This window comes from Vitis riparia, chromosome 7, assembly GCF_004353265.1.
Source record: "Vitis riparia cultivar Riparia Gloire de Montpellier isolate 1030 chromosome 7, EGFV_Vit.rip_1.0, whole genome shotgun sequence".
Classification (NCBI taxonomy): domain Eukaryota; kingdom Viridiplantae; phylum Streptophyta; class Magnoliopsida; order Vitales; family Vitaceae; genus Vitis; species Vitis riparia.
Genome location: NC_048437.1, coordinates 8,287,951 through 8,301,335, shown reverse-complemented (window position 1 = coordinate 8,301,335; position 13,385 = coordinate 8,287,951). Strand labels below are relative to the sequence as shown.

The 13,385-nt window shown below is 33.9% G+C and overlaps 1 protein-coding gene across 2 annotated transcripts in view; it reads left to right on the top strand.

The window, feature by feature from the left end:
• Positions 1–13,385, top strand: part of LOC117918602 — a 55,754-nt gene that overhangs the window by 17,419 nt on the left and 24,950 nt on the right. For both annotated transcript variants that reach the window (XM_034835362.1, XM_034835363.1), the window contains exons 11-17: positions 5,933–6,029; positions 9,866–9,917; positions 10,767–10,868; positions 10,963–11,109; positions 11,245–11,407; positions 11,577–11,807; positions 11,915–12,069. In XM_034835362.1, the coding sequence (XP_034691253.1) occupies positions 5,933–6,029; positions 9,866–9,917; positions 10,767–10,868; positions 10,963–11,109; positions 11,245–11,407; positions 11,577–11,807; positions 11,915–12,069 (947 nt within the window). The remainder of the gene's footprint in view (positions 1–5,932; positions 6,030–9,865; positions 9,918–10,766; positions 10,869–10,962; positions 11,110–11,244; positions 11,408–11,576; positions 11,808–11,914; positions 12,070–13,385) is intronic.

Here is a 13,385-nt window from a genome sequence, read left to right as displayed (position 1 = left end):
TTTCAAAAGAAGAATAGAGCAGTTTGGTGCTTGGCTCCCATTTTCTTATTTTGGTGTGTTTGGAAAGAGTGTAATTGAAGAATCTTCAAAGATGAAGAACTCTCCGACCAAGGTTTAAAGGATTTCTTCTTTTAGACTCTATTTGAGTGGACTAGGGGTTATTTGGAGTTGGATTTCCCCTCTATGTTGATTTTCCTAGAAACCTTTTTTTTTTTTTTTTTTTTGTGGTTAATTTTGCTTTGTTTGTTTGTGAGGACTTTTTTGTTTGAGGTGTGTGTTGGTTGTTTTCGTGTATACAACCTGTATGCGTAGGGCACACCCCTTCCTTTTTTGGCGCTCTTTAATGCATGTTCTTGTTGTCTATCAAAAAAAATAAAAAATGCAAGGGGAAAAGAAAATACTAATGAGAACAAGAAAGAGAAAATAAAGAAGGAAAAGATAGAAAAATCTTAGAATCTCATTAAAGCCTCACCTAAAGTATGCCAAAAAAATCATCTTATTCATTTATTCATTGATCTCTTGGTTACATCAAGTAGCCTTATTTATAGGTTTTAGAAAACCCAAAAGACTTAACAAAATATAGAAAAACAAACCTAATCTATGTGGTAACTTATTAGTACTCCTAATTTTTTTTCTTCGAACTATTAAATCTTCTACTTCAAACAAAATAGAAATTTTAAGATATAAAAACTTTTTTAAAGCCTAGAAGTTTTAAAATAATAGAAAACTTTAGAAATTGAAGATATTTGAAAAATATAAAAAGTTTTTAGAAAAAATAGAAACTTTTAAAGGACAAATATCATTGATTTCGAAAAGTACGAAAGTTTTTTGAAAACTAGAAACTTTTAAAGAACAAAAATCTTTATAAAATATTTTTTAAAATTAAAACTTTTTAGGAAATAGAAGCTTTTTAACAGTAGAAATATTTTAGGAAAATAAATACTTTTTATTAAAATACAAACGTTTCAAGAATTAAAGTTTTAGAAATTGGAAACATTTAGCGTATAGAAACTTTTTATAATAACAAATCTCCTGGAGACTTTATAAATTCAAAATAAGACTCAAACATTATTGCTTATGAACCTAAAGAAACAAAAAATCTACAAAATTTTACTTTTCTTCATTTTCTTGAATAGATCTTATCATCTTGAATACTCATTTCTTTATCAAGTACCGTTTTTTTAGTACTTTATTTATTTATTTTTATGAGAAACAACAATGTGATATATTGAATTAGGAATTAAGAAGTATAATAGAAGGATAAGGAATCCTCCCACAAACCAAAGCCAAACATAAGGAATATAAAAAATCATAATACAAAAAGCAATCTCTCCTTACTAATCCATACCCTTGGAACTACACACTGCTAACCAATCAAGTTGAACCACATTAAGGGGGATGCCCTTAAAAGTTATGGTGCAAGAGGTCTAAAAAGAAGCAAGGGAATGAATGGTATGCCAAAGAACCTTTAAAGTTCTTGCCTTGCTTTAAAAAATCCTAACATTTCTTTCCCACCACACAATCCAAATTAAAGCAATACAAGAAGTTTGCAACAATACTAGATCTCTCATAGAGCTTCCTAATACCTTATATGAAATGGTTATCATGTCATCTTGAAACGTTTAAAATTGAAAGACTACTTAAGTTTATATAGGAATATTCCTCAGGGGAACCTAATCCATCTTGGCCAATCTAAATAATTTGTACCATAACCCTATCGTTATATATATAATTTGTAAACACCCTCTTAAAAGATGTTCAATTATATATATATATGTAAAACAACAACACACACACACACACACACATATATATATATGTATGTATGTATGTATGTATGTATGTATATATGTATGTATATAAAAAATGTAAAATAACAAGTTGTGAAAGCAATAAACGGTTGGGAGTGGTAAATAATTTCCCTGAATATATCAAGATAGTTTGCCTAAGGTAGGTTCCTTAGTGATGTTGGAATGAAGGTTAGAGAGTCAATTGACCGCATTTTGCTACATTGTAACAAAGTGAGGATTTTGTGGCAGCTTTTGTTGTCCCTTTTTTATGTTTCTTAGGTGTTGATTTCCTCTATAAAAGAGACTCTGCTAGGGTGGGGTCACTCCTTTGTTGGAAAGAAATGAAGAAAAGTATGGGCAAGTTGAAAGGGGGTGTTGAACTAAAAAGTGAGAGAAGGGTATGATGTGGGGTGTAGAAGGCAATCAGAGGTAGCTGAGAGATTTTCAAGATTAGAACTGGGTTTAAGGTTGGGTATGGGAACATGGTGAAGTTCTAGAAGGACAAGTAGTATGGGGATACGTCCTTGAGGAAGTTGTTTCCAGAGCTATATTCCATAGCTACCTCAAAAGATGCTGGGGTGAGTGACCTTTAGGAGGATGGTGGCTGGAGTCCTAAGTTTACTAGGCAGTTACATGATGGGGAACTAGAGGAGTATAAGCTTTCTTTGGGAAGTAGTTTGCACACCCCATCTCTCTGGAGATTGACGACGTTATGGAATGGTTGCCTACAAAGGATGATGCTTTTTTTATTAAGTTCTTCAACTCTCTTTGGCAAGTAAGAGAGTGAGTCGTTCCCTTATGACATAGTTTGGAATTCTTATGTGCTTTTGAGAATTAGCTTTTTTGCTTACGAAGCAACTTAGGTCAGGATTTTGACTCTAAATCATCTCAAAAGAAGGGGTTGGAGGATTCCTAATAGATGTTACTTGTGTAAGGAAGAAGAAGAAACAAGGGACCATATTCTCATTCATTATTTGAAAGCTCGCCTTTTGTGGCAATTGATTTTTGCACTTTTCAATATCCAATGGGTAATGCACTCTTTAGTTAGAGAGGTTCTCTTGAGCTAGCACAGGTCCTTTGTTGGTAGAAAGTGGAAAAAAGCTTGGAGGGTTGCTCTATTGTGTTTGTTTTGGACATTATGGCAGGAGAGGAATAGAGGAGCTTTTGAAAACTGTGAAAGCATGGACCAAACAATTATAAATTCTTTCTTATATCTTCTTTGGGATTGGGTTAGATTATATATTGGGGATGGTTCTTTGTTGCTATTAGATTTTGTGGATTGGGTAGACTCTTTGTAAGGTGCGGTAGTGGGTTTTTGTGTTTTCACGCTTCTTTTTCGGTCTTTTCTTTATTTTGTATATAATGTGTATACATTCTTCATTTTAATACAATTCGTATTTACCTATCAAGAAAAAAAAGGAGTTTCACAATCCTATATAAACTTGAGTAGTCTTTCAATTTTAATCAATGTAATTTATTGAGAATTAATAGTTATATAGCTTCTTAAAGGTGTGATTGTTTGGGAACCTTGGTATGATCACCTAGGATTATTTATTTATCTATTCCTTTTTTTCTTTCTCTTAATTTTTCAAATCTCTCATCACATTGTACAGCAAATAGAGAACTTTATAATATTGGAATTTTTATGGTGTTGTATCAGAATTCCTTCCTTACTAACATTGACTACACAAATTAATCAAAAGCAGAAAAATTGCACTAATATAGAAAGCAAAAGCAACTGCACAACTCAAAGTAGTTACTAGGTTAATCTGAAAACTAATTGGATACGACCTAGGAAGGAAGAAAATCCCCTACAAAAGAATCCAATGCTTGGTTCCATACTTTACTAATGTATCGACCATGTGATCCAAGCAAGGAACTTAACAAAAGAAACACTAAACTCTGACGCAATATCAAAAGTTTGGCCCAACCAGCCATCAAACTTTAACAAGTCTCTTTCCTTTAAGTCACCCAAGATAGGACTTCGTGAAATGTCCTTTACTAGAAGATTTGATAGATCCGTAGTTTTAGCTAGCTTCAGGCCTTACAACAAGGCTAGAATCTCAACCTTATCTCAAAAAGGCTGAGATTTATTTTCACCCCATGTCTGTAGAATGCTCTCACTAGTGTATCACATTGATATGTGAGTGTTCCTCCAACCTTTGGTTCTCTTGGGCTACTAAAAATGCATCTGTTAGCATTAATTTGACATAATCCACTAAAGATAGAATCTATATAGAGAGTGTCTTCTCATCCAACTGAGTAGATCTGCATATTAGCCTCCAATCTAGCAATCTAATTTTCAAAAGGGTGCTTAGTAATGCTACATGTGCTGAGGCCTGGAGAGAACAGGAGAAATAAAACAAATCCCACTCTACCTCCAAAGATCTTTATCTATCCTTGTATATTTTGGCATTCCCTCTCCCATCAATACAAATTAATGCGAGGATAGTAAGATACCACACTAACTTACCTCTAAGAAGTCCTACAGAACCCTTAAAAGAAATGATCAACATCCTGACCACATTCTTTGGTGGAACCCAATCGACCTCAATAGTCTTAACAACCCATTCATAATGCCAATGCTACTAGGCAACTCAAAAAGATGATCCACCCATTTTTGGTCTTACGTTTCCTTAGATTTTGCTTGTTGCTCCTATTAGATTTTATTGATTGTTTTGGAGAAAGATATGATATGTTTTGCATGTTTTGTTTATTTTGTCAACCTATGATGCCATTCGTATACATCCTTTGTACTTTTTATCTTATTTTTATTCTTTTGTAGGCATATATGTCCTTTGCACTTAGGTTGTGCTCCCTTTCCTTTGCTAGGCTTTTTGTTAATACATTTCTTTTATTTGCCCATCAGGAAAAGGGGAAAAATGATTTAGTTATTTACCTTACCTGATCAACCCAACTGAATGTAACCTAAGTGAGCTTGGGTTGAAAACCTTGAATTGAGGTGACATTGGTGTGGGGTTCAGGTTAACCTTCAACATGACCTAAGAAGCAGTAGTTTTGAACCTGCTTGAAACCATTATTTACACTTTCTTTTTTTATTGTAGCCATTTCTTTCCTTACATTATGTTTGAAACCACACCCTTGAAGGAAATGAAATGCAAGAAATTGAGATTCATTTCCCTTATCATGTTTGGTATTAAGGAAAGTTCAAATGAAGTGTTTCGTTTCCTTTATTTGGGTTTGTGCGGGAAATGGGGAAAAAAAATTATTCTCTTACCACAATAATCCTACTTGAATTATAAACATTGAATTTAATGTGTTAATTTATTCATCATCCATTGGTAAAATGAAGAGAACAATAGCTTTTTGTAAATACTATTCATAAAAAAAAAACAATAGATTTTTGTAAATACTAGATGAGTGATTTATCTTGAGAAGTAGAACAACCTATAACTTAAAATAAGTGTAGGACATATAAGAAAATTAAAAATATAATATATTTTCATGGAAGGACTTTCTTTTTTCCTTTTTGAATCAGAATAAGAGTGTTTTAGACAAAAAGATATTTACAAATCCATATGGGCTTTGACGTTTTTACCAAACCAAAATTTACTGTAATTGGGAAAAAATGTTAATCAAACTCATTTGGATTTTCTAGAGATTTTAAATTGGTAAAAAATTTTAAAAATCTAGTGCAAGGAAGATAGACCAAAGAGATACAATAATTGTGAGGATGATGATGAAAAAAGAGAGGAAACAAGAAGCTATTTGCAAAGAGCTAGTAAACCTGAACCCTTCCAAATTCCTCCCTCACTGGGAGGATTTGAAAGCTTGAAAAGAGTGTAGCCAAATTATTTGAAATCCTTTCTATGCACACAAATTGAGATTTCAATTCGCTTTCTTTCTTATGTTCAAATGCCTCTATTATAGACAGTGTTGTGGATTTTTCCTATAAGCTGTTATAGTCTTACCATGCTTATTCTTTGATGAGAAATCTTGATTAAAAGGAAGAAACTTTCTGTCTTTTAATGATGTTTTTCTGCCATTACAGTACCCTTATGAATATCTTCATTGTACATCTTTTTTCCATTAGCTATGCTCCCATGTTCTTCGATTATATGTTTTGATTAAAAAAAAAATTATTTGATTAGATGATATGCTATGGTAATGGCATTTTGCAGCATCTATTTTAAAGGAAAAACTTTCATCCTTGGGTTCATCTGGAATTTTAGCTGACCATCAACTTCAGGCGCAATTGCAAGAACATCATTTGAAAGGGTGAGTTTGAGATGATTGTTTTTAAAAAATTATTATACGGTTCAAGTTTTTTCACCTAGGAGATGCATTGCTATAAAATTGCACAATTTTAATTTTCCTATTTGGGAGCATCACTATAAAATTGCATAGATTTTAATTTTCCCATTTAAGATCCATGATCTCATCTTCTTTTCATGATAATATATATGTGCCCTTGTAGGATGATAATTTTCAAACAACTTAAGGTCCTTTTTTAGGCTAGACATGTTAGATTAACCAAACCTAGGTTTATTTGTTTGTGATAGCAACGGAGGCCCTTATTTGCCTTCTTAAGAGAGGAAGGAGGCTACCTTTCAAGGTTTAAGGTGAGGGGGAGAGGCAATGAGGTGTCCTATCTGTCGTTTGTTAGTGATCTATTATATTTTTTGAGGCTTTTCAAGATTAGATAACTCATTTATGTTAGTTGCTTATGTGGTTTGAAGCCATCATTGAGTTGAAAATAAATTTAAAGAAGAGCGAGTTGATTCCAATTGGAAGAATGGGTAATGTGGAGGTGGCCTTTGAGATTGGTTATAGGGTAGGAGGGCTTTCAATGACCTACTTAGCACTACCTTTGGGTTTCCTTTTTAAATCAATGGCGGCTTGTGATGAGGTAGAGGAATAGTTTTAGAAAATGTTGGCAATGTGGAAAAAGACAATATTATCTCCAAAGGGTGAAAGGGTGAGGTTTACTCCAATATGGAGCACATTAATCAACTTGCTCATCTATTTTATGTTTTTGTTCAACATCCCAAGGAAAGACAAATTTAAGTTAGAGAGGGATTTCCTATGGGGAAGGGGAACTCTAGATAAAAAAATCACATTTAGTGAAGTGGTCAATTATTTGCACAAATAAAAGAAAGGAGAGTTTTGAGTGTTAAAGGTTTGTCTTTGCTTAACAAGACCCTTCTTTGCAAGTGGAGTTGACAATATGCATCCAAAAAGGAAGCTCTCAAGAAACAGGTTATAGATAGTAAATATGGGGAGGAAGAAGATGGGTGACATTTTTGTGAAGTGAGAGATGTGTACGAGGTTGGGATATGAAAAGCTATCAAAGAGTGGGACCTCTTTAATAGTAAATATTCCTTTTTTTTTTCTTTTTTTTTATGGCTAATGGGAGAAGGTAAAATTTTGGAAGGATAAGTGGTGCGGAGAGGAGTCTTTGTATGTTTTCTTCCCCTCATTGTATGCCTTAACCATATCAAAAGAGACATGGGTGATAGACTTCTAGGACCAGACTTATGAAGTGGGTCATTGGAGTCCTTGTTTCTTTAGGCCTTTGAATCTCCCAATTGGACATCGTAAAACCTTTTTTTTTTCTAGACTGCAAGGGAAGTCAATAAATAGGGAATGGGAGGATAGGGTGGTATGGATGGATTCTAGGAATGGAACTCTTCATGTCAAAGCTCTATATTCAACTTACAACCAAGTAGTTTAATTCCTTTTCTAGTGGGGGATAATTTAGAATTCCCAAGTTCCATCTAAGGCGAGTTTGTTTGCTCAAGAGGCCAATTAGGGTAAGATGTTAACTTTGGATTAGCTTTAGATAAAAGGATGGTCTTTGGTAAAGAGATGCTTTCTTTGTAAATTTGAGAAACAATCCATTGATTAGCAATTCTTCTTCATTGTGCCTAGGCAAGGGTTTTATAATAGGAGTTGTCTTTTTTGCTTGGCATATCTTAGGTGCTTTCTTCTATGGTCAAAGAGATTCTCTTAGATTGGCATGACTCCTTCGTGGGAAAAAAGATGAAAGGTGGTGTGAAGAGACACTCCATGTATTTTTTGGACAATATGAAAAGAAAAAAATTGAAGATCATTTGAAAATGAGAAGTTTGACCAAAGCCTGAAAAACACTATTCTTAGCAATCTTTTTTTGTGGATTAAGTTGAATATAGATTAAGGTTTTATGCCATTAATTAATTTTATTGATTGTTTGAGTTCTAGCTGATGGGAGGGAGTAGCTTTTCATGTTCCCTCTTTTTTGGCTATGCTTTTTGGCGCCCATTGTATATGTCTTGTGTACTTTGGTGCTTTTTATATAATATTCTCTCTTATTACCTATCAAAAAAGAAATTATTATTAAGAATATCTATAGGAGATGGTGTGTAAGAAAATTTTATGAGATTCTAATTAATTTGTGTCATTATAAACTATGAAACTTTAAGGTGTTAGGTGAGATGTAGATGTCAATAAGACTGTATCTATGTACTTTTGGGAGTCAAACTAATACGTTAGCAAAAAATTCCTCAGAGTTCTGCTAGAACACTAAATGTACTGCACAGAGCTGTTACAGCACAAAACCACTCAATTAGTCAACCACATGGGTAACACATTGACCACTTGGTAAGCAGTGGCAAAAATAAGGCATTTTTTTTATTTGTAAGGGGAAAAAAGGGCGTATAGTTGACCACATGGTTGACCTGCTCTGCTTAATTGTTCCACATGCAATGCTCTTTTGGTAGTCTTTGGGTATCCTAACCAGCCTTCAATCATCTTTATAATATTCATCCATCTTTAATTGACTTTAACTCTTCGAGTATTTTTCAAGTTTAAAACAGGACAAGAGTTTTAAATAACCTCAAAGGATTTTCATGCAAAAATTGAGGCTCAAAGTAGCCTCTAAATGTCTTTCATCCTCATGTAATGCACATACACTAGCTTACATCCAAAAAGATTAATGAAGGATAAAACCAATTAAGGTCTTAACCTGAATTTCCATTTCTCTTGCATGGTGGAATCTTCGTCTTGAATTTTGCTTGACATGCTTTTCGAAGATGATTTGAGTCATTTGAACTGTGTCATATGGAGTTGATATGATTTTTTTTTCACTCCTATGAATTTCAGATAATAAAACCATTCATACCCTCACCCTTGTTTTATATCTTCAAAATTCGGGATTAACCAAACCTTGGGCTAACAAATGGTTGGTTGGCAATCCTTGGACTGTCAAGTTAGAGTTGGTTTTCTTTCTTTTCTCAAACTGTACTTATATTTGTGATGCCAGACTGGAATTTATTTTTTTTAACCTCATAAGGGTGTTAAAAACTGTTCACCTATACAGATTGCAGTTATTTTTAGGGCATACAACTACGTAATCATCCCTTTTTTGGTGATGATTTATAGGACAGTACTAATCCTTCCACCTCCTTCACCATCATTTTTACAACCTTGCTGGGTGGTATATATATATATATATATATATATATATATATTATTTTTCCTGGCTCCAAACACCACTTGCCATGTCAGCAAGGAGCAAAAAGTTACGGTGGAGGAGAGCAAGTTAACAAAGCTCTTTACTAGAATAAACTACTCTTTCATTGTAAGATCTTTAATTTTTTTAGTCTTTATTTTTATGCCCTTGAGGTCTGGCTCAAGTGGTAAAGGGATGGGGAGGATTTGTGGGAGGGTCCAAGTTCAAGTCCCAATGGGGTCAAAAATTTACATATCAAAAAAGATTTTTAATTTTTTTACATTGATTTCTTTTTCAGAAATTAGTCTCTTGTTTTTAGTGGTATTTCATGTGAAATTTGTCACATGGATTTCTGTTGCTGATCACAAATAATTGGAATGTGAGGTTTTGTGTTGAGAATATTAGTGGTGCTTGGAGGCTGTTACAATGGCTCATGAACTATTTGTGATATGTAAGGATTTATAGATAAACCTTAATTATAGTTCTCTCTTATGATTCCTTTGCTTTATGCATTGTCAATAATTTGGAAATTTTGCTTTTTGGCATATTTTATGCATTTTATTCATCAATGGTGAAAATTTATTACGATCACATACTATCGGTGACAAGTTGTTCTTTATGCCAGCCATAGTCAGCTTACAATCTCAGATATTGCACGGAAAGCATTTCTATACAGCGTATGTTGCTTTCTTACTCAACTGTACTAATTTTTGTAATTTAGAAACTTTCCATTTTAGATGCCACATGATTATATGGATAAAAGCAAATTTGGATTTTGCATAGCAAAAAGTTACTGGGCTGTTACTTTGGTTGCCCCAATCCAATTAACCTTGTCTGACCTTTTTTTGTGGTCAGACATTGTGGGAGATACTTGAAGTATGGTTAAGGCATTTATCTTCCTAATTCCTGACTGATATATATTAAAACTGTTTATATATTTCATATATATGAACACAGTGAAGAAAGTGTTTCTTCTATGTATTGATTATGAATCTGTACAAGGCTACGTAAAATACAAGAGAGTTGACAAAAAACAGACAAATAAGGAAAAATTAATTCTAGCCTAAGTACAGACCTGATTTCTAGGACTTAACTAGAATAACAGCTATACAGACAGTTATCACATATATAGCTAGACAATTCAACTATACAAGACAAATTATAGAAAGAATTGTGTGTGTAATTGGACCCTATTATTTCGCAAATCTTCCAAAATGTATTCTATTAAAAATAATAGACCCTAACTAAAGTCTGCACTTTTTATCAGTATTTGTATATTATCCGCACAAATATTAAAGATGCAACTGTGCATACTAACCTTTTTGGTATCTGAATGATGAAGTTTGATTAGAATTGTTTGTGCTATAGAGGCCTATACAAATACTTTTTATAGGCTTGTGTTAGGTTATTTATCACAAACTTTCAGCTTGCATTGAGTATCACGCTGATTTATGTGGGGAAACCCTATATTCACTTTTCTAATTTAAAGGTAGTGTTAATTGACCATGCTTACTTGATCCTTACAGCATTTCATGGAGGGCCATGCCAAAAGTGCTCCAATATCTCGGTTGCCTCTCATTACTGTTTTAGATACTAAACATCATTTGAAGGACATTCCTGTTTGCCTGGTAACTATTTAATTTCTGTTAAATATGACTAATACTTTGGGTTGCTTGTGCTTTTGCTTGAGTTTGTTTTTAATGTGATTGACTTCATTGGCAGCCATTTCATTTGGAGCTAAATTTCTTCAATAGAGAGAATCGTGTTCTTCATTATCCAGTCAGGGCCTTTTATGTGGATGGTGTTAACCTTATGGCATATAATCTCTGTTCTGGAGTGGATACTGTATACAAGAAGCTTTACACCTCGGTAATTTTGGAATTTGATAGTTATTTTTCCTTAATGAAAATTTTGAGGCGGTTTACTTCACCCATTATATTAAGTTTATGTGAACTTCAGATTTACAAGCATATTTGACTGGGTTTTATCATTTTCTGCTTTCAGATTCCTGGAAACGTTGAATACCATCCAAAGTACATAATTTATAGTAAAAAGCAGCACCTATTTCTTGTTGTTTATGAATTCAGTGGTGTGACAAATGAAGTGGTTCTTTATTGGGAGAATACTGATTTGCACACAGCTAACAGTAAAGGAAGCACAATTAAAGGTCTGTCTAGCTATTTAAAAAGGTTTATTTTTTGCTATTCAATTCAACTGCTCAAAAATGTTATCCTGTCTGCTTCAGGATTTGTTTCTGCTATTGTGCATAACGTTGTGTAGTGAGAGCAAAATAATCACTCCAACCCATTTTCTTTTTTCTTTTTTGACTTTGTTAGGTCGGGATGCAGCATTCATTGGTCCTAATGAAAATCAGTTTGCAATACTTGATGATGATAAGACTGGACTTGCTTTGTATACTCTGCCGGGAATGGCTTCACAAGAAATTGATGAAAAGAATGAACCAGTTGAACAAAATCAATCAGCAGATACTAAAGTTGGTTCAATTCGGGGTCCAATGCAGTTTATGTTTGAAACTGAAGTTGATCGTATCTTTTCTACTCCACTAGGTGCTTAAGGAAAAGATCCCTCATGTTTAATATTAATCATTAAAGATACATCATGCAGATCTTAGTCTAAAATAAATCATACTGATCGTAGTCTTCTGTAATTGTAGAGTCAACTATGATGTTTGCTTCTCATGGGGATCAGATTGGCCTGGCAAAGCTAGTCCAAGTATACCGTCTTTCAACTGCTGACGGTCATTACATATCTACAAAAGCTGAAGGGAAAAAGTCAATCAAGTTAAAAGTGAATGAAATTGTACTTCAGGTAACTGATTCAACATTTTCCAGGATTCTTGGACTCATTGTTCAACTGGGAAACAAACTCATAGAGCATAGGAACCATGATATCCGTAAAAGAAGCAAACTAAAACATGTATCAGGCCCCTTTTAAATATGCTCTAGTAATGCATCTTTTTGATAAATGAAGACTTAAATTAAAGAGAAAGAGCTGCCAGAAAAACGGCCCATGGTATACAAGAAAACAAACCTCCCTTCACCACTAAGGCTCAACCAAAATAGTACAGAAAGAACCTCAACAAGGTATACTCTAGTAATGCATAACCACTCATGATAACTAACCCATCCCTCCCCCCTGCCCTCTTATGTCTATTGGTTTTTCTTGGTATCCCTCACATGCTTTGCAGTTATTGTGTCTCGCCTTACAGGAGTATAACATGTCTGGCATGGTCGCAACAGAACCCATGCTTTTGTTTCCAGCATGCATTAATTTTGCTGCACGTTACATTAGAATTGATTAAACTAGTCATGCTGGCTTTTACATAACTGATTGATAAGTCTTTCGTTTTGTTAAAAGAACGAAGTATAAATTGAGCTTAAACCACATATATAGGTTTTGTTGCTTGACTTGATCCTATGGATTGTTAATCAATAACATAGAATGCTTTCTATTTCTTTGATGTGAACTATGGTTAGAATTATTTGCATTTTCTGCTATAAATGTCGGTACCCATTTATTTTTAGATGACTTCATCCAATGCACCATACGTTGTGGAAAATTTTTCTCTTAGACATGTTGAGGAATTTGGATGCTTCAGATTCAAGATATTTCCTATCCTTTCTGCTATAATTTTTCTCTTAGGTGAACTTGATTCAGCAAAGCATTTATCCAAACTACTTGGCTTTGGCTGCATAAATCACATTTTGCCATTCAGCTGGATTCACTGCAGTATACTGCGGTAAATGATTCAAAATAATCTCTTCTCTCACTTTGTCAAATCACATACTAGTTTGGTCTTTTAAGCTGGCATGGGTCTTTCGTCTGAAAGAAGATATGAAGGACTTGGAAAGCTGCACCTTTATACTTGTTCTGGATTCTATGGAGGGAGAGAACTAGGAGAACTTTCAAGAATATCGAGGGAGGCAACCAAGCTATTAAACAGTCTTTCATGTTCTTTTTGTTGGATCAGGTTAGGGTGTCTATAGGCGACCTCTCCTTGTCCATCTTGGACCTAGTAAAGTGATAGGTTCTAAGTAAGGCATGGTTGCTGTTTTTTGTGTTCCCCTTGCCTCATTTTTTTGGCCTTTTTGGCATGTTTTTCATTGTGTACATTCTTTTTGTGC